The 25,101-nt window shown below is 32.4% G+C and overlaps 4 protein-coding genes across 10 annotated transcripts; 1 reads left to right on the top strand and 3 right to left on the bottom strand.

Moving 5' to 3' along the window:
* Positions 1 to 12,071: 12,071 nt before the first annotated feature.
* On the bottom strand, positions 12,072 to 13,041 carry LOC105632226 (AT-hook motif nuclear-localized protein 20). The gene has a single exon (XM_020678543.3). It carries the CDS (start codon positions 12,902 to 12,904, stop codon positions 12,335 to 12,337), a length of 570 nt encoding a protein of 189 aa, XP_020534202.2. The 5' UTR covers positions 12,905 to 13,041; the 3' UTR covers positions 12,072 to 12,334.
* Positions 13,042 to 15,442: 2,401 nt separating this feature from the next.
* On the bottom strand, positions 15,443 to 18,973 carry ATBET12 (Target SNARE coiled-coil domain protein). 2 transcript variants are annotated; one of them, XM_012214402.4, is made up of 7 exons: positions 18,835 to 18,973; positions 18,104 to 18,723; positions 17,473 to 17,623; positions 16,426 to 16,482; positions 16,270 to 16,329; positions 16,078 to 16,163; positions 15,443 to 15,801 (listed from the first exon to the last, which is right to left on the bottom strand). In XM_012214402.4, exons 2-7 carry the CDS (start codon positions 18,115 to 18,117, stop codon positions 15,777 to 15,779), a joined length of 393 nt encoding a protein of 130 aa, XP_012069792.1. In that variant the 5' UTR covers positions 18,118 to 18,723; positions 18,835 to 18,973; the 3' UTR covers positions 15,443 to 15,776. The 2 variants fall into 2 exon arrangements, with proteins under 2 accessions (XP_012069792.1, XP_020534239.1); XM_020678580.3 differs by lacking the exon at positions 16,078 to 16,163.
* A 134-nt stretch (positions 18,974 to 19,107) lies between these two features.
* LOC105632228 (agamous-like MADS-box protein AGL61) lies at positions 19,108 to 19,875 on the top strand. Its single transcript, XM_012214549.4, has one exon. The coding sequence runs from the start codon at positions 19,108 to 19,110 to the stop codon at positions 19,729 to 19,731; it is 624 nt and encodes a 207-aa protein (XP_012069939.1). The 3' UTR covers positions 19,732 to 19,875.
* Positions 19,876 to 20,438: 563 nt separating this feature from the next.
* Positions 20,439 to 24,530, bottom strand: LOC105632103 (plant/protein (DUF668)). Of its 6 annotated transcripts, none has more exons than XM_037640743.2 (3): positions 22,079 to 24,530; positions 21,158 to 21,361; positions 20,439 to 21,077 (listed from the first exon to the last, which is right to left on the bottom strand). In XM_037640743.2, exon 1 carries the CDS (start codon positions 24,029 to 24,031, stop codon positions 22,250 to 22,252), a length of 1,782 nt encoding a protein of 593 aa, XP_037496671.1. In that variant the 5' UTR covers positions 24,032 to 24,530; the 3' UTR covers positions 20,439 to 21,077; positions 21,158 to 21,361; positions 22,079 to 22,249. The 6 variants fall into 6 exon arrangements, with proteins under 6 accessions (XP_037496671.1, XP_037496670.1, XP_037496672.1 ...); XM_037640742.2 differs by having other exon boundaries at positions 20,439 to 21,066; XM_037640744.2 differs by having other exon boundaries at positions 20,439 to 21,122; positions 21,251 to 21,361.
* Between the last annotated feature and the right edge of the window lie 571 nt (positions 24,531 to 25,101).

The raw sequence follows: 25,101 nt of genomic DNA, 5'->3' as shown, positions 1-25,101 counted from the left end.
TTGAAAATAATATATCGTTTATTTATATATTTTTGCCATTGTTGACTAATTCTATACAGAAAAGCAAAATTCTTGTTACCAACGCATTCAAAATTAATTTTATTGGAAAGTGGCATTTTTTTTTAAAAAAAAAAACCTAATAATTCATTAATAATGCATATAAGTTAAATACATCATAACATTCCAATCGTATAAGAAATATAAATATAGAAAATTGAAATATTCTATTTGGAGATGTTCTTGATCGTCGTAGAAAGATTAATATTTTAGGTAAAAATCTGTCCATTTTCAAATAGGACGATAAAAAAAACCTTTCACAATACGAATATTATTTTTTCGGAAATTTGTTACAACTGATGCTCATAGAAGAGTTTAATATACCAAACTTTAACGGAGAAACATGCCGCACTACCAGGCTCTATTAGTAAAAGAAACTTATCCGAATTTGAAGATCTGAGGTCTCCAACCATAAGCAATCAACAATCTATCTTGTCTTTCGAACTACGTGAGAAATAAAAGATCCATATAAAAACTCCTCATATTGAGGAATAACCCTATGAAAGGAAAGAAATTAATAATCCCATTAAGAGCGTAGCAAAAATACTCAAGATTTAAAGATTTGAAATACTAGATCTAAATTTTATTCCAAACCATTATAGGTTTGAAATTATTAAAAAAACTAAACAAAATAAAGAAAAACAATAGAGAATGATGAAAAGAAATCACCGCCGACTAAAAAAGACGATCAACGGTAATTTAGAAGTAAAATCTAAAAAAACACAAAAAAGAGAAAATCGGAGAGAGACAATAAAATATATTGGAAAGTGGCATTTGGTGGTGGCTTATTGAGCATCAATTATTTAGGATTGGTGAGTTTCCTCTAGCTATTTTTGTAACCTTATTCCTACATATCGCTCTCCTTTGATTTCCCTATCCACTTTCTTTATTTAAATGCATAATTTTTTTTGTTTTCTTCTTTAAATGAAGAGAACTTTATTTAATATTTCTTCAATGGAGGTCGTGTCTGATGGAGACCGGCATGGAATCTTGATTCTTTCAATCAAGAAATTGGTCAAACAAATGAAGGATTATGGGCCTAAAATTAAAAAAAAAAAAAATCCTATATTGCAACTTAGGGCAAAAGCTTTTTTTTTTTTTTATTGCTAAAAAAAGATGTATATAATGTGGGGGGAGTTTGCTTTGTTCTTTGTAAAAAGTTTAGTGGCAGGGGGTTTGTATCCCAAATATAATATCACAATCCACTTTTAAGTTTGTCTTTGTTGACTTTATTAATTTGGATAACTTGAAGTGAATCGCATGACTCTATAGCAGCTTGTTCATAAATATATTTTAAACTAATTTTAATTTTATGTTTTTTATAATTATACGAGGTATTCAGGTCCGTGTCCATTTTAAAGGTCGCGTAGAATCAAACCCATAAATTAAATCATAGTAATTAATATCATAAATGCTCTTTATGGCTGAATTAATTTAAACTTTATTAATTAGTTAATATTTTCTTGGAAGAATAAAAAAAGAAAAAGAAAATGAGTTGGGTGTCAAAGGGGTCTGTATGCAATATTTTTTTAATTGAAAAATTTATAGTACCATGAAAATGAAGGTTAGATTGCATAGGATATAGATACTAGATAGAGAAGGTGATTTGTACTTTAAATTATTATTTTTTTATCAATTGATTTATCTAATTACTTACGTGCCCCAATATCATGGAAGGAAGTAACCCTATAAAATATATAAAAATGGAAAGAAGCCCTAAGCCCCAATATATTTAACCCTATTAAGCTTTTGGGCAGTGGAGATTGAGAGAAATTTGAGGTTTCTGAATTGAGTAATTAATTTGGATTTTGCTGTCTACTGCATTTGTTTGATTAAAAAAATTATGGACATACTTTAACTAACATGATGATCATCACTAGCTAGTGGAATTACATATATAGGTCATGGTTACAAAGATAAGGATTTAAAGTCATTCCACTTTGCTCTTCCCTAAGTGGCAATTTGAATATTAATATGCATGCCAAATAATTAAATTGATAATGACAATGTTTATAGTTAATAGTTACAATATTAATATTGCATTAAAACAAAAATTAATTAATTTATTAAATTTTTGGGTGATGAAGTTGGTCCAATAGGAATACAGCAAAATGCATTGAAAATATGTCTAATAATTCGGTATATATGCCCACTAGTAAGGTCTCATCAAGTGAATTGATGCTTCAAAAAAATATTCATTGTACCCTAAATATGATTATTATTTTTAAAATAATAATAATAATAATAATAATAAGATATTGAATCTTAATGTAAAGGGCATTTTCTATGGTGCATGATGATGATGAATCTAGCAAAATCCAATGATTGATCTCATCGTCACATGAAAACCTATCATTCAGTTTCTGAAGAAGAAAAATGAAAAAGTTATCAATTAATCCAAATTATGTATTGTTTTTCTTTTTAGGAACAAGAAAATGAAAGTGTATGTGGTTTTGGTACAACAAGATAGATCTTTTATTCATCTCCATCTCGCTACTACTATTATTATATATTTCATATGCTTTCTAAATGGAGAAACTTCAAAGTACAAAAATGTAATTACATATTTTGTCTTGTCTTTTTTTATTAATTCATCTCTGGAACACCATTAGATTCTATTTTAATTTTAATGTAGACCATTAATCCATGCTTTGATAGGCAAGATTGGAGAAAAATAACTGAACTAATTGTGTTACAATCAACTAAATTCATAATTTCCTAAAATTGAAATTCGTTTCAAATTTTTAACTTTTCTCTGATGTTGATGTTAAGTGTTGTGCATTTCAAAAAATATGAGCATAGATTTGAAAAATAGTGGAGCCAAAATAAATTTTCTACGCAATGTGAAATAAGATACATGAAAATTTCTTTCAAAACTGGTGTATTTCTAAATAATTTTATAAGTATATTACACACTTATATACAAATTTTATCCTAATTTGTGCTTATATATTCAAGTGCATATGTTATTAACTCTCTTGCTTGAAGACATAAATAAATATAAACATCATCATAAGTAAAAATTGTGATTATTGAATAGAGAGAGAATATGCCTTAATCATGTGCAAACTAAAAAAAGAAATAATTGTATTTTTGAAAAATGTCATTCTTTTCTTTAGGGTGGCCACTTGGCCCACTATTAGCACTTGATTTGTTGTGGATGAAAGCCTAATCAAAAATAGTGAAGGGTCCCAAACCATTGATGGGCTTTTCTTTGGGATGCTATGGAACAGGCCACAAGGCCCACCATTTATGTTATAAATTATGCCATTAGAATCAAAAGGGATGCTGTTAAACTTGCGAAAAATAATAGTTTTGGGGCAATGATTTTGTTGACAGAGTGCACACCAGGTGCTCGAGAAAATGGGTAAGCTATGGTGGTTGTATTCGACCAAATAAGCTAGCAATGAATTGAGACGTGGCAAGCTGCAGCATAATTTTGAAGGAGTAGTGTAATTGGAAAGGGACCATTTTTTATTTTTGAGTGCTATAAACTTTAAAAGGAAGCAATTTTATGAGTTGAGCTTACTTTCCTTGAATTCAATTTGGTTCGGGAAAGAATTGTGATAAGCATGTACCTGCATGAAGATACATGTATCAGGGTGGTTCATGAATTATATAAATTGTTTAAATTTATTTAAACCGATTTAAAATTGTGATTTTGAAATCATAGTAAACGGCCATATTGATTTGATTTATACAAAGTTTTCAAATCGAACCAAAACACGCTATAGTTGTCTGATGCAGATTCTCGCACGGTTTATATGGGAGATGCAGCAGGAGTCGTCGATTTGCTGTAGATCAAAGCCAAGGAAACAATAGAGTAGGGCCACAAACCTTGATGGGCTTCTTTGAATTCGTACGAACTAGCCCGCCATTCTGTTTTAAGATATTTTTGGGCCGGTTCTGCTTTATATACACTTTGATATTTGGGTTCGAACCCAAAACGTCCACTTGAAATGAGCAATAGGACGTTATTTTTTCCTATACCATAAAAATTTTATAAATGGATGTGGATTGCTAGAGAAAAAATCGTAGTAATCGATTGAAATTTACTTATATAAAATTAATTTAATTTATGTTGTATTTTTAATTATTTTATTATTAATAAATATATACACTTATTACAGTGGGAGCAAAGTGAATAAAATTTAATACCCCCTTATCATATAACTTTACCTCCTGTTCTTTTAGCTGCGGATTGTTTTCCACATTTTGAAATTCATTCTTATGTTCAAGAGAACAATAGGCGTCATTATTTTAATTTGGTGATTAAAATAATTATATCACGCTTGTATTATGCCGGAGAACAAACTAGTCAAGAGAGTTAATCATTGGCCACATGAGAAACAAGCTTAATATTTAATTAATAATTATGCACATGCAATAAATTCCAAATACACACGCAAAAAAAAAAAAAAAAAAAATATTGTTCTTTTGGAGATCCTTTTTTTTATCATTTGGAAACTGTATTTGAAGTATTGCTCAGATTTTAATATTTTAGCGAAAAGATATATAATTTTACTAATAAAAATTAACTTTTGCACATATTATAAAAAAAAAAAAAAAAAACCATTTAAACTAATAACGTAAAGATTCGTGGTAATTTATGAACGAGTATAATTTAATTATCATCAAAGTGAAGCTATGTTCTCCAGAAAATAATAAAATTATAAAATTACTTTACATCTGCTGAATTTCAAACCACTTTACCCTTCTGTTTAACTCTTAATTAACTTCACCTCTGAATATCATTCTGGATGATTAAGTATTTTCAAATGGTTATAGCTTATGATATACATATTTAATTTTTATCGGGCAAATAATTAACTGAAAATAATCAAATTAAATACCTGCAAACGATCGAGCAATTACAGAATGCATGGGAGAGAAAGAAAGAGCAAAATCCAAATGAAAGACGTCTTAATCAAAATGAAGGCTTTCATATCTCCAAAATCTTCTTCTTGACCCCAAGCATGCAAAAACCTAATGAAAGATGTATTCCATTAATTAATTAATTAGACAATTTTAATACTAATTAAACTAATCAAAGCTGTTCATTAACACAAACATAGTCATAATCACATAAAACATGACAACCAATATATTATTAATATATAATAAATATGTTTAATTTCACTATCCTGCATATCAAAGTTCCAAGCCAACATATTATATATAATAAAGCCGGCATATTTATTTAGACTTATTCTGTGTCAACATTTGCTTGGAGATGAATTCAAACCTAGGTGCCCGTTGCCTAGCTAGGTTCAGAATATTTAAAAATTTGCCCTAAAACTCTGATTTTTTTTTTAGTTTGGCCTCTCTAAGTGTTGAAATTCTTTTTTGCCCTTCCAATCTTAGAATCTGGATCTAAAATAACGATAATATCCCAACGTAATAAAATTTGGTCTTGAAACAATATGACGAATATTTCAAAAAATAATAAAAGAAATTGCATAACATTTGTCCCAAGTTCTGATTTAGTTGTATTTTTTTATGGACTTTGTTTTAAATATTAGAAATGTGATGTAATGATAATTTTTTTGGAATTCAAATGTATTAAATATACATTTTTGATAAATCAAAAGAATTACTCTAACACTAAAAATTTGTAAAAAATTGAAACATATTCATATATGCACTTAAATTATGATACATGAAAGCTCTCTTTGATTATCGGTTTTTAGAAGAGGATGAGTTTCAAAATAATGATTTGGAGTTCCGGCGGAGTGAAACTATATAATACCAAATATGAGATAAATTTTTCAAATAATAAAGTTTTTTGAATAAATCAATTCGTTTGAAACCTGGGGATCTACTTCTTTTTTATTTATTTAATATTTCAACAATATATTACAACCAACATGATGATAACTTTCTGTTTTTTTATTTTTATTACAAAATTTAACTTAATATTACTGAAAAGAGAAAATCCACTTGCTACGTAAGTTAATTATTGGATTTGCTGTTTTAGCATTATTATGATTAAAGAGTCAACAATGAGACATTAAACCCCCCCAAAAAAAGAAGAGAAGATGATATCGATATCCGAAGTTGCCAAGCTGGTCTCCAAGTCAATTGTCAGCAGTTCAATTTACCTACCACGCGTGCACCAATTCAAGTAGGAGTAGAAGAAAACTGTCGTTTCACCGTTTTAAAGATTTTGATTAGTTGAACACTATATCTCTATTAATAAATAAATTTTATCATATGCATACCACATTTAATGTAACTACTCAAAATGGACCACCAGAATCTCAAATGTTGATTTTTAAGTCATAATGTTTAAGGGGTGTAAATATCAAAGGAAAAAAAAAAAAAGTGTTAAATTTTGTTAAGTTAGAATGATATGTTTATGAGAAATTGAGGAAATCTAGTTTTTTTTTCTCTCTAGTTTTCAACTATCAAAAAGGAAAATCAAAATTGAATTTTGAATCAAACAGATTTACTATATAACTTCAGAAAACGAATTATATATATCACTTAATTTTATTTATTGGACTGTATTTTCTCGTTTTAGAAAATTAAGAAATTAACAATTGCTTTTTTCAATTAAGGAAAAGAGTAATTCAGTTAATTATAATAAAATTTTTGCAAAATTTGAAATTGTTTAATAGTATTTTTTTAATCTTTATGAAATTAATTTAGACATTGCTTAATCACAGTTAAATGGATGGAATAATATTTATTTTTTAGTATTGGGAGAAGGTGGATTCATATTGGATTGTTGTGCAATAATTAATTATTTTTTAATTTAATGTCTTCTTAATTAGTTACTAAAAACACATTTCTTGGAAAAAAGCTTTTAACATAATAAAAAAATTAAATGTAATCTGAAGAGAAAAGACAAAAACATATGTCCCCCGCATTTGACGGAAGAAGAAAAAACCGGACAAGTCTTGAAGGGACTGCAAATCTGCTGATGTTCCACGTGGCGGAATCTGATGAATAGACCGGTCAACATATCCGTTTTTGGAAAGGTTAAAGTTGCCAGTTGGGTCCACCAGTGTTGTTATCCTTTTTTGCCCAATTCTGTTGCGCACCAATTTCCCCTCTTTTTTTTTTTGGTACAACTGCTGAACTTCAATAGTCTTCTAGGAAAAATAATTTCTTGTCCTTTATAAAATAAAATAAAATTTCAAAAAAATTCTGAATTACCATAAACAAATTTTACAAATCATAAAAAAGAAGAAAGGTTTTGCCTAATAAATATTTTTAAACGAGAATTTATTTTAATCGGAAGCAAACTATGTATTATGAGTTAAACAATAAATCCGTAAGGATTGATTCAAGCAGTAAGAATGTTTGAATTCACCGAATAATATATATAAAAATTATTCACATTTATGAACAGAGACAATCATAAACTTTAAGATGAGATTAATCATTTAAAAAAGAAAAAGAAAACAAAAAAGATTTCGACTATTAATTAATTAACCTCATATATAATTGAACCAATTTAATTGGTAAATGTAAATTCCAGCACAACTACATATGAGTAAACCTAATGTTCTGATAAAGCAAAGCCAAAGTTCTAACACTTATTAGACTGAAAAAGAGGGGTGCATAATCAGATTTGAGTAAGATTGTTTGTTCTTTTATGATAATATATTGCAATAACACCCATGTAGTGACCAATCAGAAATTAAAATTTTTTAAATCATTGTTATATATATATATATATTTCTTATACCATTTGGCTTGTGGGAAACATGCCTATAATCTTCAGTTAGGAATTTTAATTATTGATGAGTTGATGGAATAAACTATTGCAGAATATGCTGAATACTGTATTTGCAATATAAAAAGGAGAACAATCATAACGAACATTTCAATTAAAAGACATATTAATCATTCTATCAAAAGGTAAATTAAATAGTTTGAATTCTCTAATTTTTTTATAAAAAATTGAGCAATTCTAAAATTCGGGATGTGGAGCATTATGATTGATTGCAACCTATTATATTTATATATATATATATTTATTTCTTTTAATAAGGATACTAAAATATTACTTATAGGGAATTGTATAATGTGTTACTCATCCATCACAGAGATTTTAAAATCTGATGAGCTAGCAACACTTATTGTCCTACATATAGATAATTTTGTATGGATTCATTAGAAGCGGTTTGTAAGCAGCACTGTCACACAAACTTTGGTTCCCAATAATAATTAGAAATTATATAATTTAATATATCTCTCTATGAAATGGCTTAATCAGGACATAGATTTGGAGAAGAAGATAAACTTGACAAAAAGCCAACACATTCTAGGGTTTTGTTTGATTATCGACATATAACATTAAGCTGCCTGGCAAGCAAATTAAGATGTTGATTAATTCATCTTCTTCTTGTCAATTTGCCTTTTTCCACTCTCAAGACTGATTGGTTTTCAAAAAATTAGGTTAAAATTGGATCGAAAAAAATGACGTTTACTCCACGACAAGAGCCATGGAGCGATGCGATTCGATTGAATTTCAGCATCAAGAAAACATATATGGACTTGAAAAAAAAGCTACCATGTTGCTGAATTTCTCTTGGATGATGCCTCTTTCTGGCCCACCACAGAAGTTTTTATTGGTAAAACCCTAATCTAATCACTTTTAATAAACAAAAAAATTATTGGTTTAATGGTTGGTCTACATTTTATTAATGAAGGGTTAGTGGATTCCCTTTCAAACTATTGTTTGATGTGTAGCTTCACTGTCTCAATGATAGCTAAGTCTGGAATTGCATATACAAGTGGAATGGTGGCACTTGAAAAGTCATTTGGAACAAAAGAGAGAATATATTTGTTTTTATTGGTCTTATTAGATAAGGATTATTTTAATTAGAGTAACAATAATTATTGAACAAAGGAGGATTAAGGAAGTCCATCAATGTTTTAACTTTAGCCTTGGCATGTTGCATACAAGTTGAGATAATAATAATAATTTTAAATGAAAAAATTTTTTAACCATGACACGTGAATCCATGTGAAGGGGGTCCTCTATGTTGCTTTATGTTAGCTTAATTTAATTAATTGACTAATTACTTACTTTGATACAATTAATGCAAAAGTTCTTCTTGTTTTCTCAATTGATATTTCTTTAATGATGTCAGTTTGTTATTGGTTAATTGGAATGACTAATTAACATATTTTATCTATGTTGATCTAATTAAATTATTGAAGTGTAATAAAGATTTCTCGAATCACTTTCTTATCCATGTGCAAAATACTCATAGTTTCTTTTAGAAAATGAAAAAAACAATTCTTTTACATACATGAACAATTGAAGATCATGATTTTGTTAATTAATTATTTTAACAACCAGTTGATTGATGATTGATGGAATGATTACCCTTTTAACAAACAAAACCAATCCATTTTATGGAAAATAAAATTTTACCCACTGTAACAAATCATCAATACTATCTCTCAGTGAGTTCAAAATTGCTTTTATTTTTTATTTTTCATTTTTTCTCACTATTTTCTTTGTAGTCAGATTGTTATATATTGAAGTCAATTTGTGAAGCAGACAAAATAATAGGACTAGAAAATAATACAGAGACAAAATAATTTACATTGACACGTAATTGGGGCAAAGAAAGTTGAGGTCCTTTCTTGAATTGCATCTCTTGGAGGTGATGAAAAGAGTTAAAAAAAAAAAAAAAAAAAAAAAGTAGTGGATGGGGTTAAGTGAACATATAAATATAAATATAATTTGTTCGATGGTTTTCTTTTTCCATTTTTGCGGCCTTTCATTTATTCCTGTGTTAGTATTTGGTAATAAAAGATATATTCTGTTGTTTGGACCATACATATAACAATATCTAATTACTTGTCCAACCATAAACAGGAAAAATTGCAATATACCTTCTAAAAATTGGAACTTTCATAATAGTCAAAGCCATAGCTCAAACAAAACATCAAATAAATATTTTCTACATTATATATATTAGTCTAATCTTCTTATTTTAGCATGATTAATTAATAAATATATATATCACTTTCAGTTCTTGTTATTTTTAGTTCTGATTAATTAGTAATATGATTTTAGTACTTGAGTAATGCACAATATAATTTCACTTCGGTCAGTCATTGCGATTAAACTATAATGAATAAGCCTTTGAAATGTCTAATAAATAATCTATGTTGACCTTGGACTAATTAGTACTGATATTATATAAATAAATCAGGAGCTTCTAAGAAATTTCTTCGTATCAAGCAAGGGAAAAGATTTAATTCTTTTATTTTAATTATTTTGCTCAAGTGATATAATTTTTGTGATTTCTTATTGAAATCGTTGATGTTTAATATACATTAGAATTATCAAAACATGCTTATTTCACTTTGATTAGAAATGAAATAAAATATGAAAATAAATATTTGAGACTCAAAATTTTCTCATGTAACAAATAACCAAAAAAGAAAAGAAAAGACCATATATATATAATCGACATTAAAGATTAAACTCAGAAAAACAAAAGGAAGGAGAAACGGAAAAAAAAAAAAAAACATTTAGCAACTTCTAGAATAAATTAAAAATATTAATGATTGATACCATATAGGCACATACGTCTTGTACTTGATGGTATATAGAAGTTGTATGTATAGAATACTTAAATTATTTGATTATTAATTTATTTTTGACGTTGGAGAGCATGCACATAGTGTTCATTTCCAAGGACAAGAGGAAAAGGAAAATAAAAAATCTCGAAGAAAGAGTCACTTATGCCTAGAAAATCATTCTCCTGCGTTATGGACAGAGTATTCTCCCATTCTGCCACTAAATTAATTTGTCATCAAGAAGAAAAAAGAAAGTTTCTACTACAAGTCTTTATGGGACAGATCTCTTTCATGGAGAGGCTACCACGATTACACGTGGGTTGGAGGATTGACAGGGAGAAGAGAGCCATGCTGCAACTCAAGGAGCCTGCTTTCCCTTAACCATACATGTGGGGGCTAATAGGAATGCCCTAACACACTCACTCACTCATATTTTCTCTTATTTATTCTTTAATTTTGTGATTTATATCATATATTTTTCAATATGTATATTTCTCATACTATATATGTGTATTCTATATGTTTTGACAGGATTTTGCCATTTGCAATCATACAAGTTCCTTAATTTGGTTGAAGAAATCTTCAATGTTTTTGTTTTTCTTTTATAATGTTTCTCCAATATTCTACTATATATAACATGTTTGTGTCTCTAGCAGCGAGGTTCTATATTTAAATTGAGTGTCCATTATAAACTGTCAGAACCAAAAACGAATTCCTGCTATTTTCTATATGAAAGAATAAAGATCAAAGGCATAACATACTTTACTAAACATTTTTAAAAAGTATAATATAAAAATAGAATACTATTTTAATTCAACAAATGTATCTTTTGTTTAATATATAGAGAAACGGAGAAAAATTTAATATGAAATTTAAGAAACGTCTCTTCGCCGCTCTTAATTTTTCGTGAAACAAATAACTTGGTCTATCTACCTGTCGGTCAATAATTTTTTAATGATATGCCGTGTCAGCTATTCAATACTAACCGTCTTTTTCACTTTCTTTTTTTTTTTATACGAAAGGAGAGTACATTTAAAAGAAAACTAAATACAGAAAACTAAATACAGAGTCCACAGTAAGTTACTATGCTCGCATCAAGAAGTAATAAAGAAGACACTCCTGTAGAGTTTTTGATATCTCAAATTAATCAACTAGGTCATCAAATTATAAATTGAAATCTTGATGGAAAATTGAAAGCCCGTTATTTAGGTCTTGAAATAAAAGGAGATACAATGTTAAACCTTAAAACAAAGATTTTGGCGAACAATTTTGAAGAATTCAAAACTTCTATGAGATCTGTCTTCTGCACCGACTAAATCTTGCAAGTCTAATCTATCATATCAGATAAACTATATAACAACCAGAGCATCAACATAATAAATATAAATATATGTCAAATTATACTAAAATAAATTTAAGAATTCAAAGTAAATTAAAATAAACTAGAAGTTGGGACACAATTGAGAAAGCAGAAATCATCCTTTTATTGCAAACAGAAAGAGGGAAAAAAAAAAAACAAAAAAAAAAAAAAGTAAAAACCAAGTTGAAGTAATTAATATACATTCACAACCATGATTTCTCTTCTTTCAACATCTCTATCTTCTTCTACTATTTTCTTTTTCAATTTTAATCCTCAACAATCCCTACCTTTGAGTACAGCACAATAGAAGTAGGCTCAAGAAAATCTCCTCTCTTCCTCTCTATCTAGCTATAGCTTCGTCTATTAGTAAGGCGGTCGAGTATGAGCCCAAGCAAAGGCATCATGCCCTAATTGAGCTCCATTAGGCATTAAATTCGGCGGTAAATTATAAACCGGCAGCGCAGACGGATCCGGCAACCCACTCTGCTGACCACTATTTCCAATAGGAGGTGGTGAATTATTAGCCCCACCTTGGATCTGTCCTTGTCCACCGCTGCCGGCAGCTTCTTCATCATCCTCTAATGGTAATCTTTCATAAGTAGCATTAGCAAATGTTGCTGCAATTACCATAACAGGACCGGCTGCAATGAGTGAGCCCACCACACTTCCTCCGACGACCTGTCCCTGTCCCCCAGCTAAGTACACCGTCAGTCCGGTGGAGCCAGGTGGAGCAGGGCCAGGCAAAAAGGCTCCAGTTAAGGACAAAATCTCAAACCTACCATGAAGAGCGACTACAGCACCGGGTGCTGCAGGCTGTCTTAGGGTTACGTTAGCTACTGAGCCACTACCGCTAAGCACACAAACGCCGCGTTGACGGCGCCGGGCAAACTGAGCTACACTTTCAGCTACATCAGCTCCGCCAACAACTTCCATTACGTGGCTTCGGAGAGCATTAGGGCTGTCTCGGGTTACGAAAATTGGAGGTTTGGGTTTGTTTTTGGATCCAGGAGGACGACCTCTAGGTCTTCGGTTACCAACCTCAACCGCACCTTCTCTAGGCTCATCGCCAGTGTCTCTATCGTCATCGTCACCGTTTCTATTACTGGTTTCATTAATGGAGATTTCGAGGTTGGCTTTGTTGAGCGAAGAAGAATTCGAAGATGGGTCTAGGCCTGGAAGGCCAACTTGACCCGTCCACCACGGATTAGCCAGCGTTGCAAATTGAAAACAACAAACAGAGAACTCTGGACAAGAAAGGATATTGTAGCGGTTGAATTTCTTGATTTCTTTTCCTTTTCTTGTAGGTTTCTTTTAGATCAGAAAGTCAAAGAGAAGAATAGTCTGCTGGCCCAAATAGGGTTACAGTGTAGACTATACTATGGTAGCTCAGCTCTCACTCTTTCTTTTACAGATTTTGATACGAGAAAGAGAGAAAGAAAGAAAGACAAAGGAAGACGAGAGAGAATTAGATGCAATTAATTTAGTATAATGGAATCGAGAAAAAGAAAAGAGGGATTTCTGATTTCATACAGGTGGTGATGATGATGATCAAGGTTCAAGATTAATCAAAACAAGATCAACGACTCACAAGTAATCAATCTGGAGTAGAAAGAACAAAGAACAGATGCAATACCATAATAGAATCAATTATTAAGCTGAGAAAGAGAGAGAATAAAAACTAAAGCAGCGAGAGAGATGAAAAGTTCATTACAGTATAAAAAGGAGAAAGAAAGAAACCCTCTGGCTCTTTCTCTCTCTCTATATATCTCTCTCTCTCCACACAACAATTAATAATGGATCAAATGCGTAGAAAATTTTCAAACTTTCTCTTCGTTGAAAAACATTGGCTCTGGTTTTGTGTATGTGTTGTGTTCCGACTTAGGGAGGTATGAGTTTTCTTTTTTTTTTTTTTTTTTTGGGTAATTTTTAGGGTACTTGACCATATATAAGTATAACAACAGAAGCTCTTCTTTTAGAGGTCATTGAAATTAGGGTTTCGTGGGGTCTCGTGCGCGTGGGCAGGTGGGGAGCACGTCGTTTTCTCTTGCCCCAACTCAACATCTTCATTTTTCATTTTCAAAATATATATATATATAAAGACAGAGAAAGACCATTTGTCATTTTGATTATGGACATTTTAATTACTAGTAGTATTTCCATACCTTTCTTTTCATTAGAGTTTGTAGCTAGTTCTTGTATAATTTCATTATTCGTTTTGGGTAAGGGACAAGTCATTTCCTCTTCAAACTCTCTTCTGAGTTCATAATTATCCAAGTATTTTTCTTGGTTTTTGATTGTATTTGATGTTCAACATATAAAAGAAAGAAAGAGATTTTGCTATTTAGAAGGACCCTTTTACTAATTCTACCAAAACAAAATCAATTATTAGTAAATTCTTTTCATCATTTTATTTATCAACAGAGCATTCAATTTTTTATTGTGCTACATATAAACATAGATTGCAAGTCAACTGGAAATAGTTGGAGTTCAGTGAACTTTTGGACACCGATGTAGTTATTTTATGTATAACTAACTCACTGTAGTTTGCCGGTGAGACTGCCGCCAAGATATACATGAGATAGTGGTAACGTAGACATTTAGATGCAGTAGCAAGTTGGTTTAGTTGAAATGCCAGAAGCAATAGAATCCATATGGGTGCAGCGATTAATTTTTAATCAATTTATTATGAGATAGAACCTCGAACTACAGTAAAATTTTAAATCGAGAAATATACTAAATATTTAATATTAAATTGTACATGAGTTTCTTTTTAAAAAAATATAAATATGATGACATCGAATCTTAATTAATATTTTTATTAAAAACCCAAAGTACTATAGTTGACCAAACAACTCAAAATTAATTTTAAATATAAAATTAGTAATTCAATAAATCAAGAAATTCTATTACAGTTCACAAATGGAAATTAAGATGGGAGTTTAACTGAAGATTTACTTGAGTTCGATGGGGAAATAATTTATCCTAAATGTATATATATATATATATATATATATATATATATATATATATATATATATGTATACATATATATATATATATATTTTCTGTTTACAGCAATTAGTAATATATTTTTCTACCGTATGGTAAACTTCAATTCATATGGACCTATACATATGATTATTCCCCAGCTAAGTTTCGTTGTTGATTCTGGCTAATCTGAAGCTAAATGAGTAGCTATATTCTTCTTTATTGGCTTGGTCTTCTATGATTTGATTAGGTTAGATGCTTTTATTAATGAAGTAGGCCCTCCTAATTAATTAGCATTTAGCAATCCATAGGCATAGCCACTATGGAAACCACTAAACCCCGATGTTGGCTTGATGACAACGATCGATAAGAGTCATTTTGCTTATGCAGCACCCCACCGTGCGTTTCACTTTCTGAAAACCTGTCATATAATTTTTTTTTGGACTTGCACTTGCCATTTTCATCGCTTGTAGTTCAACAGAATTCTGCCTAAAAATGAATTTTAATCTATGATTTGATCATTTACTAAAAAAAATGCTCTGCTTTTGTTGAGCATGTCCTCCCACAGGAGTAAATAAAAAGAGAAAAAGAACAGGTGAGAGGCCAATAGCGCCTTTCAGTAAATCTACAATTGCCTACTACCAACAATGTTTACTCATTAAAGTTTGGCAATGTAAGCATATGTTGCACCTTCACACACAGTACATTTCTCAGCACCAGGATCAAGATGCAAGTACACACTGCAGCGTGCCATATGTGGTGCAACTTCCATCACCCAATTCAAGACTTGAGGGGAAAATGTTCTCATAAGTCCACTTTAAGCTTGCACATATCTGAGGATCCTGCAAAATCAACATCAATGATCTATCTAAGTCGTTCATAACTAAAGCAAGTCCAATTTCCTATTTTCCATTGGCGGTTTCCTACACGAAAAATATGCTACAATGTTAATTTAAAGTTCATTTGAAACTTCACTCCTTTGCTTTTGAATTTTGATTTTTTACAACATTGAAATTTTCTTGCTATTATTATCATTTAAGTGGAGGTACAATTTGATAAAAATTGACGCCAAGAGAGTTTTATCCCTCTTCTCAGACAATCATTAGGAGGCTATATACCTAATGAGATAATATATAACTAAAAAGGAGAGAACGAAAAATCCTGCAAGAATGCATGTTCTCCGGCTTGATTTCTTCTCAAATACCTACAATGACAAGAACTTGACGTTACCAAGCTTTTCAAAGCAGCTATGGGAATAAAATAGAGACAAACATGAAGGTGAAATGGAAAGGAGTAGATATAGTCTTTACCTTCTTAAATCGATCCATTGTTCCTGACATTACACCTCTAGATATGTCCATGTTGTTGCCCTGATTTTACAATACAATCTATTGAAAAAGAAGAACCAAAAATTTTTGTTTCACAAAAGTTGCAGATGTCAGAATAAAAGAATACAAGCTGCATACCAACCGATCAAGCAAGCGATTATGACTCTCTACTTCCTCATGTATATCACCTGTTACCTGTGCATAAGGATTATACATTTCAAGAGTTAATTCAAATTGAATATTGAAATATATGGAACAAAGAATTCAGGTCACCATGAATATTATTTATTTAGAATCAGCAAAACATGTGTAGTAAACGGAGGGGAAAACAATTAAACGTCGGAGGCAGTAGCAACATAAAATATGGTATTTTGCAAATGCAACTAAGAATGCATGAGAGAAAGCACATGTACATACACAGAATACCCACAGAATGAGGTTTAGAAACAACTTCAAAAAACTCATTGGTTGGAGTACGAGTTTTAGAATTAGAAGGAGAAAGGGGGCATGGCACAAACAAAATCTGCTTCTGGTTGGTCCATGTGTCAAAGAACATTATCTCGACAATTTGGTGCCTGAGCACCATGAAAATTCACCAGGTCATAATACAGCAGTAGCACATAGACAGCAGTTTTCACTAATTCTATTAACCATAGACTTTTCAAATACAGCGCAGGGAAAGAGCCACTTCTATTCAACAGGCAACACAACATACAGGTTTGTGGATTCCAAATGGTCAGGGACAGTTAAATGGTCAGAATCGGGACTTCCATATAAATTGGATGCCCCTGCTTCGTGTACAATTCCAATGACAGTGAGGTATATTGGGATGCTACCTCTCATTGTGCGAGTTTATAACAATATATATCACGACCAGGAACACCATTCATACACAAACCCACTACCAGTAAACGTGTGAAGATGCAATTGGCAATTGCTCATTTTTGCTCTATAAATGATTGCTATACTGTATAACATATCTAGGGTCCACAGTACTCAAGTATGCAATGGAAACCACAAACTAAATACATCCGGAAAAGTACTGTAAATATCATTCATAACTCAAAGCATATATTCATTTGCATATATTTCATGGATAGTAACCCTAGATTGAGGGTTAAACAAATATTTAATGCAACAATTAAAAATTAAATGTTAATTTAATTGGAAGGCTTCGAAACTTACTCTCTTCAGGAAAATAACTCTGTCTTTCAAACTGTCAATTGCTTTGTCATTGTCATGCTCGTTAATATTATGTGAATATGAAGAAGAGGCCCTAAGTGCACCTTCCTCAAGGCCATCATCAAATAGAGATGATCGTGAATTTCGAATATCCCTACCATGATTTTGAAAAATGAATTAAACAAACCATATATATATATATATATATATATATATATATAACGAAGTCTAATCTAAACACTCTCAAATAGATTTCAAGAGAGGAGGAAAGGTGAAGCCTTTCTAAGTATCAAAATTCAAAAAAAAATACGCAATATGCTTTTGAATTAAAAAGTGTATTAATATTTATCATGAAGTCAGCACCCGTCGGATCTACCCAGAAAGGAATAAAGCCCAAGAATGATAATGAGCCTATTCTGAGCTTCAGTTAAGCATATGAAACTCAAAAAAGAAAAGAAAAACAAAAAATTATTCTAAGATGCAACTGCTTAATAAATAATGAATTCCAATGCAAATTAGATGGTAAACCATGAATTAGATCTAGTAAACAGAAATTGATACAGATCATATATCACCAAAGAAGGAAAAGATAATCGGCAAAGTTGAAAGCAATACGTGACTCTCTTTAACTTACCTTCTGTAATTCATTCCTCTGGGACACTAACTGATATTTGTTTCCGCTTCTACTGAAGAATTCTCGAGGAGGATGTTTGGCTAATGGGAAAGTATAGGAGCGCGAATGTGACTGCGCTTTTCTGAATATTGTTTGGGCCCAGTGTAACATACAGCTAGGTTAAAGAAAGTTGGCCTTGCAAAGGTCACAACCCAGTAAGGCCCAATATGTTACTTAGGAAATGAGAAATATATCATATCATCTCATATTATCTATCTGCCTTCACCGGAAAATCGCTCGCCGAACTATAATTCCGGCTTCATATTTACATTGGAAAAGAAAAAGGTTACACCGCAAAGGTGATCACTCATAGTACAAAATAATTTCCCCGTCTGTTTCATTTTTTTCCATTTAAACGAACAAATTCAAAAGTTTCTTGATTTCTTCCTATCCCTGTTACTGCTCTCAAAAGTTGTAGTCTCCGATGACGATGACAACTTATCGTTGCCTCTCTTCTTTGTTCTTTCTTCCAGCTCTATTCGCCGCGACCAGCTTTGGCGAGAGAGAGAGATTAAGATGTGACGCTTGATTTTCCCTCGCAATATTCACGTGGCTTTGATCGAGTCCACTCGTTATGTAACCTAAATAGTAGCAGTATTTATATCAGTAACTAATCACATATCTAAAGTTCATGATTATATTTAGTTTCCTTAAGTGAGAAATTAAGTAGTAATTGTCAGTTGGAACATTACCGACAATCGGAGCATATATTCCTCCTTCATTAGGGAGTTGATTTCCGGTGACTTGAGGGACATGATTTTTCTGGAATCTAACACCTAAAAAGGAAATTGAAAAATACAAACACAACCGTTGGATCTTCAACATCTAAGGACTCAAACCATGCCAAAACCTTTCTATAAATACAATCACTTGAAGTTAAAACCCTAAACCATAACAATTTTCCTCTTCTTGCATAATCCTTGAACCGCCATGTGGACATAACAACAAACCGACAGCAACAAGCCATGGACATAACAACTAACCAGCAGCGCAAGACAAGCAAAGGCCGACAAAAGATTGAGATCATGAAAGTGGAGAAAATAAACAGTCGTTATGTTACGTTTTCGAAACGAAAAAACGGTATTTTTAGAAAAGCCACCGAACTTTCAACCTTATGCGGTGCTGATGTCGCTGTGATTCTCTTCTCCGAACATGGGAAAGTGTTTTCTTTCGGCAATCCAGATGTAGACGAGGTTCTTGATCGATATATTGCTGAAATAGAGGAGATAGACAATAACTGTAACTTATTGGAAAGCAGCAGCAGCAGTTCTGCGACGGAAACTGAGCAAGAGCAAGAGTACAAGAAATCTCTTAACCGGTTGGCGGAGATGAAAAAAGCTGTGGATGTTATAAGAAACGAAACTGACAGGAAGAATAATGGTGAATTTTGGTGGAATCTACCCATTCATAATAAGGAAAAAGAAGAGCTTGAAGGTTATAAGGAGTCATTAGAAGAGTTGAAGAAGAATGTGCTGACAAAGATCGACGAAATGGCTTCTCATAATGCTTCAGGTGAGACAAGAATTATTAACCAGTTCATTGAGGGTCAGAATGATGGCTTGGAGGCTGGTTTCAACTTTGAATATTAGTAGTGAGTTGAGTTCTTTACCAGCTTTATATCATAAATAATATAGATAGTTCGTCATCATCGAAGTTACAAGAAATATGTCTCATTATCCATCAACTGTTATTGAGTATTCGTTTTCATTAATTAATTTTATTTTTAATTAGTACTTTTTTTTTTTTGTTGAGGAAAATGAGAATTTTACATTAATTAAACTCTGATCATCAACAATAACAGCCGCTAGCTTTAAAGAAAGCTCACACTAAATTTGAAAACTAGTGTAAATATATTATATATAATAATTTCATGGAATAGCAATTTAATATTTTTCAAGTTTTAGTTTCTATATTTTAAATAAGTAATAATATATATTATATGTAATAATGTTTTTAAAATATATGAAATACATTTTTTATGAAAAAGAAAAGTTAGCTACTCCATTATAAGTTGCTCTACTTCATCCCAGAAACCAAACGAGTGAAAGTGAACACAGATGTTCATATTTTCTTGCCTAATAACAGCTTCCTTTATTGCTTAATTCAAGAAAGTTGGAAACTTCTGACAACTGACCATTGCTAAATCCATTTAAATGCTTTCAAGTTTTCAATAACTGATTCGACCAAACCATTTATGGGGAAGATAGCTGCCGCTGTTTTCTTTAACCACAAAAATTAACTCACTTACAAACTAGCTTCATCATGTGAGCCTATTTATGATTGGATTGACTTCCAATGGAGAATCGAAGTGGAGATTCTTGACGTCATTCTTTACTACACTTATATGTGCAGAAAACTACAGATGAGGTCAAGTAGATACATGTAGGAGTGAGTATTTATAAATATCCAACTACACCCAGAAAGGAGTCCTCTTTTATTATCATACTCAATGCTCTCTTCTACAAACTATAACCTCTTTAATGCCACATGTCTCTGGCACCTGCTTCCAGCGTTTGACATTGTGGTACTAGTACCTTCCCCAATTCACAGCAATAAAAGTTAGAGTTTCCCAGGATTTTCAATGGGAAATGCTGAAAACTCTTTTCTTTTTTTTTTTTCTTTTTTTTTTTTTTTTGTTGGGCTCTTCAATGGCACTGAAAAAGCAATGAATATACGGTACATCCAAGGAGAACTGAATCCAACCGGCAATAGGAGTTTGAAAGCAGACTCTTATGCTACTAGTAGACAGTGGATTACTGGAAGTCTGGACTGGATGAAAATCTTACAGCAGACAATTTACTTTAGACTTTAAAAGTCAAGAGCAGAGGAAAAACTGTTCCGCTTAGTCTGCTTTCCATTGTCTCCATAAGGCATCTTAGACATCCAATTGCGCCTCTCTTCTCAATTCATGCCTCTGGTTCCAACTGCACCACATCTAATGTCAACTTGAGAAATATAGTTGTCTCAAGATCTAAAAGAACTGTTTCAAGAAAGCAACTAAGAATTAGGACAGACCAAAACAACTCTGGTTTTCTCCGCAGATCATCTGCCATGTACAAGGTATTTTATCCAAGTATCCATCCCTGAGTAGGCCCTAAAAATACTTACAATCATTTATAGCTCAAATAACGAAGTAGTATCAGGCATGGCACATAAACCGTGCAAATCCTGAGCCACCAATTCATAACAGCCGGCAAGAAGTCATGTTCTAAACACAGCCTGTATTGGACAACATTCACATTGATATCTTATTCGTACGTAGAGTGTGGCATTATATTACAGTATTGCACATAAATACCTATTCTTACCAACTAGCAGCTACATGTAGAAAGAGGTAAACTGAAGAAGAAAGCATAATACTGGCTAAGGGGCATGCATCTATCAGTCAAGCGATATTGATAAAGAAATGAACTTCAAGTGCACAAATCTAAATGATGGCACTCTTTTGCATATGCTCTCCTGAGGTGAAATGAACCTTAAACATCTCATATGTTTATATTACAAAATGTTCATTCAACTGCAGAGGATTTGGGAGGAAGTGGCCCAAGTAATTTAAAACAGGTTGCATTAAAGGCATAACCAAATGAGCACATGTGTCTCTGTTTCTGGCTATCAAGGTTGTTTTTCTTTCAGCAAGTTAACAGGACTTTTTAGATTTTACTAACGTAAATTTCTTAAGCAGAACCAAGTGATAATCAATATTTCACCTTGCATTAATTCAAGATTAGAACAAATAGAAACTATGCATAAGCACTAACAATACTGATGACCTGACTCTCTAAGCCAAACAAGTACTTGCGCTAAAAGAATGTCATTGGACCTTCTGTAAGCAAAAACTGAAAATTGTACACAACATATGAAAATTGTACAGAAAAGATGCCCCTTTTCATAAATAATTAAATTTATGTACTTCAAATGTCAAAACTTTTCCAATACCTGGCAGAAAAGTATATTAATCAACTCAGGTCTTCAATAATACAAGTCATCAGTGTGTGCAAAGCTAAGATATTCGTCCTGTTGAACTATCATCTGTGTCTTCACATAACTGTCAGGAGTCAACGACAATGCTTTACAAACTTCTTCAAGTATCGATATCCAGTAACGAGATTAATCAACAAAAGCATCTCTACACTGAAATTGCCATTGCATGCAGTCTTCAAAATCAAAGCTACTTGCACAGTCCAATAAAGCATTTTGCTGATGTTCATATCTACATATGTAATTCAACCCAACAAGAAGTTCACAAATAGCTGCTTCCGTCTTTTCCCTGTCAGCAAAATACAATGTCTGAAGCAGCAGCACATTTGTCCGCTTAACAATTTGATGCTGCTCAAAATTACGCTCACTTTGCCAACTGATCATGTTATGTGCCAATGGACCAAGCCAACTTAAAATACCATCAAGAGTTTCTTTCCAATCATGAGCAAGCGGAGCATCATATATAGCCAGATTCTTGACATAAGACTTGAGATTAGTCCTCAGAGACATTCTTAAGCTCATCGGTAACATCTGATACAAATCATCCCTGGCCTCCTCACCAACTAAATGGGGATAGCGAAGCAGCTTCTCTATAACTATGATCACATTTGCATAACGCAAGGCAAGAGCAGAACCTCCCACAGTGGAAGGTGGAGCATGCACTGTTAACCTACTTTTGGGGCTGAACCAGGAATTCATCAAACCAGACCTAGCTTGTCTCTGTTCTCCACCATAAGAGACAATACCCGGGATCCGATTAGAATAACCAGAAAAATTACCAACACAACAACCAGAAATTTGGCTACCCCGGTCTTCATTATCAATAGCATCATTTTCATCACTATCCAATTTAGAAGCTGAACTACTCAAACTAAGACAATCCATGAATAGCCTGCCAGGACTAGCTCCACATGGAAAAATAATTTCTTCAGTTTGAAATATTGCTTCTTCTTTTCTCTGTGAATCAAGCTGGGCCTTAACACTTGTCTGCCTTTTCACCGCCACGGGCCTCTTAACAGGTCCTGATTGACTCCCATTACAGCTTTTCCTGCTAACGGCACGTTTTAGTGGCCCTGGAATCAATATCTGACCTGAAACCTCCCTGCATTCATCTTTCACAGGAGGGGAAGAATCGGTCCCTCCAATAGCCCCAAAACTCTCCATCCTCAACACAGAATCCCCAAATACCACACAAATTCTAGCATAAATGGTGCACACTGTTCTAACTAACAACTCAACAACCTTATCATAAGTCTGGTTCCAAAGTGAGATGTCCTGAAGATGCCTTACATCCTGCTTTTGCCAAATGAGTTTCTGTTCAAACGCTCTGCGACTCTCCTCGTGCTGATTCTGCTGAAACTTCTTGGTAGCTTGCTCCAATTCATTTAAGACCTCCATTTCAGCATACAAGTTAGAGGTTGCATTAACATACCTCTCCATTTTCCTAACCATCCCTTCCATATCCTTAACTAAAAATCCCAATTGCTTCACATCAATAACCCCACTAACTATATCCCCATAAACATGCTCAAAACCCTGTAAAGCAGGCTCAATACACTTCTTGCCCAGCCTAGAAACAACACTAGCTACCCGGCTCAGGTCATCAAGCTTCTCAGCCAGAGCAAGCTGGAGAAGGTAATTTTCATCGGAGGAAACCAATTTATTAACTCCCTCAGATTTCAAGATCTCAGCTTTAAGCTTGGAGACCTCACAATCAGAGAGGGATTTATGGAGATGCACAGTTTTGGACATAACATTAGCAACCTCAAAAGAAAGGATGCCAATAATCTCTCTCTCTTTGGTTTCTAGTCTTTTTGTGTTCTTCTTCTTGTAAGGTTCGACAAGGAGTGCGTGTTTGAGATTGCTACTTACCTGGTTTCCCATCTTCAAAATCCAAGCTTCAGCCACCATTTCTGCTCTGTATTGCTCAAGAATTGCTCCAGGATCTGAAAGGCTTTCCTTTTGAAATTCTACCGCCAATTTAAAAGAAGAAGACAGGCCCACTAGTTACATCCATTCTAAGCAGCTAATATAGAAAACAGCAACTGGGTTTTTTTTTATAAACAAGAAAAAGGCTATGAGATGAAGCGACAGAGAGTCGTAGAGACTTGGCGGATACGCGTGGGGGACATACTACGAGGGGCGTGCCTGTGCAATTGATAATGGAGAGTGACAGAGGACCAGATTAAACAGAAAGAGAAGGAAGAAAGAAAAAGGAATGGAGGAATAAGGGAAAAGTGATTGCAGAAGTAGATGAAGAGTGAGAGTGAAATGAAAATGGAAGTGAAGTTTGATGTTCTATTTATTTATTTATTTTCAAAAGAAAAGGGAGGGGGATTGTTGAGGTCTGCGTTTGAAACTTGAAGTTGAAAATGGTGACTGACGATTTTCAAAGTACTGTCTATGTGCTCCCATTTTCAATATTTGTAATCGGACGCCCCTAACCGCAGAGAGATATTTTTATTTATTTAATTATCAAATGGTCCCCATCTACAAACCAATTCAATAAATTGGTTATTTAACTTTGCTTGATTTCGGATTTTTTTTAAAAAAAATATATATATTTTAACTGCAAGTGTCAAAGCGAGTAAATTATGTACTCATATAAAATTTCTTATTTACTTACAAATAACTAATAATTTTATCATACACAATCTATTGCTTAATAGTTTTTTTTTTTTTTAATTTTCGAGACCAGCAAGTGGCGATTAATGAAAAAATAATGGCATTAATAGATTTATTTGACCTGAAATTATTTTTGGATGAAAATAACAGAAACTGCCAAAACAACAAAACTAAACCAATATTAGCTAAAAGCAGATTGACTTATTATTATTTCTTCAAACCTGTCACATATGACAAGTACATAAAGTTGAATAATAACATCTTAAGGTTTGGCTATATCCACTTTTCCTCGGGGTTTCTTTAGTCAAAATTTTGAATTTGGTAGTTCACTAATCTTTGCGGTTGTGGGGAAGAAA

The sequence above is a fragment of the Jatropha curcas genome, chromosome 7, assembly GCF_041381405.1.
Source record: "Jatropha curcas cultivar XTBG-Jc1 chromosome 7, XTBG_Jcur_1.0, whole genome shotgun sequence".
Classification (NCBI taxonomy): Eukaryota; Viridiplantae; Streptophyta; class Magnoliopsida; order Malpighiales; family Euphorbiaceae; genus Jatropha; species Jatropha curcas.
The sequence above is the reverse complement of the archived record's forward strand: the minus strand, read 5'-3'. Positions and strand labels throughout refer to the sequence as shown.

Bases quoted from the DNA above. Each gene is read 5' to 3' on its own strand.
- LOC105632226 (XM_020678543.3), bottom strand. From the start codon at position 12,904: ATGGAAGTTGTTGGCGGAGCTGATGTAGCTGAAAGTGTAGCTCAGTTT.
- ATBET12 (XM_020678580.3), bottom strand. The intron at 16,483-17,472 runs GTAAGTTTCGAA...CCTTATGCACAG, and splicing joins GAGTTATTTTCCTGAAGAGA to GTAACAGGTGATATACATGA. The intron at 16,330-16,425 runs GTATGCAGCTTG...TTGTAAAATCAG, and splicing joins ATCGCTTGCTTGATCGGTTG to GGCAACAACATGGACATATC.
- LOC105632228 (XM_012214549.4), top strand. From the start codon at position 19,108: ATGGACATAACAACTAACCAGCAGCGCAAGACAAGCAAAGGCCGACAA.
- LOC105632103 (XM_037640743.2), bottom strand. From the start codon at position 24,031: ATGGTGGCTGAAGCTTGGATTTTGAAGATGGGAAACCAGGTAAGTAGC.